At 43.8% G+C, this 2,044-nt stretch overlaps 1 protein-coding gene across 1 annotated transcript in view; it reads left to right on the forward strand.

Moving 5' to 3' along the window:
• The window catches only part of ITSN1 (intersectin 1 (SH3 domain protein)), a 114,506-nt gene that overhangs the window by 102,620 nt on the left and 9,842 nt on the right, over positions 1 to 2,044 (forward strand). Inside the window, exon 31 of the mRNA XM_009327951.1 lies at positions 1,392 to 1,575. Within this exon, the coding sequence (XP_009326226.1) occupies positions 1,392 to 1,575 (184 nt within the window). The remainder of the gene's footprint in view (positions 1 to 1,391; positions 1,576 to 2,044) is intronic.

Below are 2,044 nucleotides of genomic sequence, written 5' to 3' on the forward strand. Positions count from 1 at the left end.
GCTCATCTCTAGTGATCCTTGTTTTATCCCCTTCCTCTTTCGAACCTAGTTTAAAGCCCTCTTGATGAGCCCTGCCAATTCATGAGCGAGAATCCTTTTCCCCCTGTGAGACAGCTGAACTCCATCTGTTGCCAGCAGGCCCAGTGCCATGCAAACCTCCCCATGATCAAAAAAGCCAAAATTCCTCCGATGGCACCAGCCCGAGCCACGTGTTGATCAGGAGTGTTTTCCTGTTCCTTTCAGTATTCTTCCCTGCCACTGTAGGGATTGAGGAAAACACTACCTGTGCTCCCGATCCTTCAACCAGTCACCCCAGTGCCCTGAAGTCCCTTTTGATCGCTTCAGGACTTCTCTCTGCAACCTCATCACTGCCAGCCTGTATAACCAACAGGTACCAGACCAGGGAGTTTCCTAGTAATGTCTCTGACCCGGGCCCCAGGGAGGCAGCAGACTTCCCTGCGGGATGGGTCCGGTCGGCATATAGGGCCCTCTGTTCCCCTCAGAAGGGAATCGCCTATGACAGTCACCCTCCTTTCTTTCTTAGCAGAGGCAGTCATAATGTGTGGGGCTGACTGCCTTACCCTAGGCAACCCCCTGGATGGACCTTTGTCTACATCCTCATTTGCCTGGCCCTCAAGTTCCAGGGCAAAATTCCCATATCTGTTCTGTAAGGGCAACTGAGAAGGTGAGGGAGGCCGGGCGGGGGTTCGCCTGGCACCCCAAGCAGGGACCTGTTTCCATTCCCCCCTGTCACTTACGTCCCCTCCTTCTGCCTGGTGGCAAGAGGGCAGGGGATCCTCTGCTTCTTGTAAATGCTTCTTGAAGATGCTCCTCTGCATCTTCATAAGCAAGAGGATTAATAAATAAAAATTTATTTTTCTCCCTACTGAGCTGCTAACTTTTGTTGAACTTACAGATTTTAGAACTCCTCTTTTGTGAAATGTGTTTGAAAGTGGCCCACAAGTTGATAAGTTATCACAGCGATATGACAATAAACCTCCTTTCCTTAGGAAACCAGGCTAAAAACTGGAAGTAGCTTTGGGCTTAAAGTAGTGGTAAGGTTTTTATCCCTCATTCAAGAGCTGTTACTGTCTTTCTAAACTAATGAAAAAGGAAATTACATTGCTTTTTATATTGTGTCTGATCTGGCATTGCATTAAGTTAATGTCAAATAACAGTTTGGTGACAAGAGGGAAAAATGTTGTTGGCTGAGGGTGCAATCTTGATTATTGTATTCTTACAATATGCAATAAATCTAGTGGCTGATCTGTTTCTTATTCAGGGATCTCTTTATTTCAATAGTGAGTAAGACTCAAACCATTTATTTCATAAATGAGGAATCATTCTTTAGTGGTCTACTTATAAAACACACGTGACCTTTTCATGTTTAGGGCTTTGCGTGTGCGTAAGAAGATGTCTGGAGAGAAGATGCCAGTGAAAATGATTGGTGACATACTGACAGCTCAGCTGCCACACATGCAGCCTTACATTCGGTTCTGTAGCTGCCAGCTCAATGGGGCAGCACTCATCCAGCAGAAGACAGATGAAGTCCCTGAGTTCAAGGAGTTTGTTAAAGTAAGAGAAGCAGCAATCACTATGAATTTTGTACACTGTAAATTTAGCTCATCATTTTGCTAATTTGCAAAACGTAGTCTCAAATAGTGCTTTATATTGGGCCAGAATTAAGAGTCTTCAGACTTCAGCACTCATTGAAGGAATACGTTTTTTCATTGAAGGAATACATTTTTTCAAATGGCTATAGCCATGAAATACTTTGTTTAATAATGGTTTTGCTGTAAAATGCTGGGACAGTAAGAAGAGGCCCTTCTCTTGTACAGGCAAGGCAGGTAAAGAATATGTTGTAAAAATACAAGAAATTCTACTGCGCCAATATTGTTTGTGATCTAAGAACAGATTTAGCTGAGGCACGGTGTTCATTTGTTGCCTTACCTTTTCCTTTCTTGGAGGAGCTCATTTTGCAGGATTTTAAACAAACTGACTAACACCATTTTACCTCTCTAATATTTCAGAGGTTAGCAATGGA

This window comes from Pygoscelis adeliae, unplaced genomic scaffold (genome assembly GCF_000699105.1).
Source record: "Pygoscelis adeliae isolate BGI_AS28 unplaced genomic scaffold, ASM69910v1 Scaffold154, whole genome shotgun sequence".
Taxonomy (NCBI): Eukaryota; Metazoa; Chordata; class Aves; order Sphenisciformes; family Spheniscidae; genus Pygoscelis; species Pygoscelis adeliae.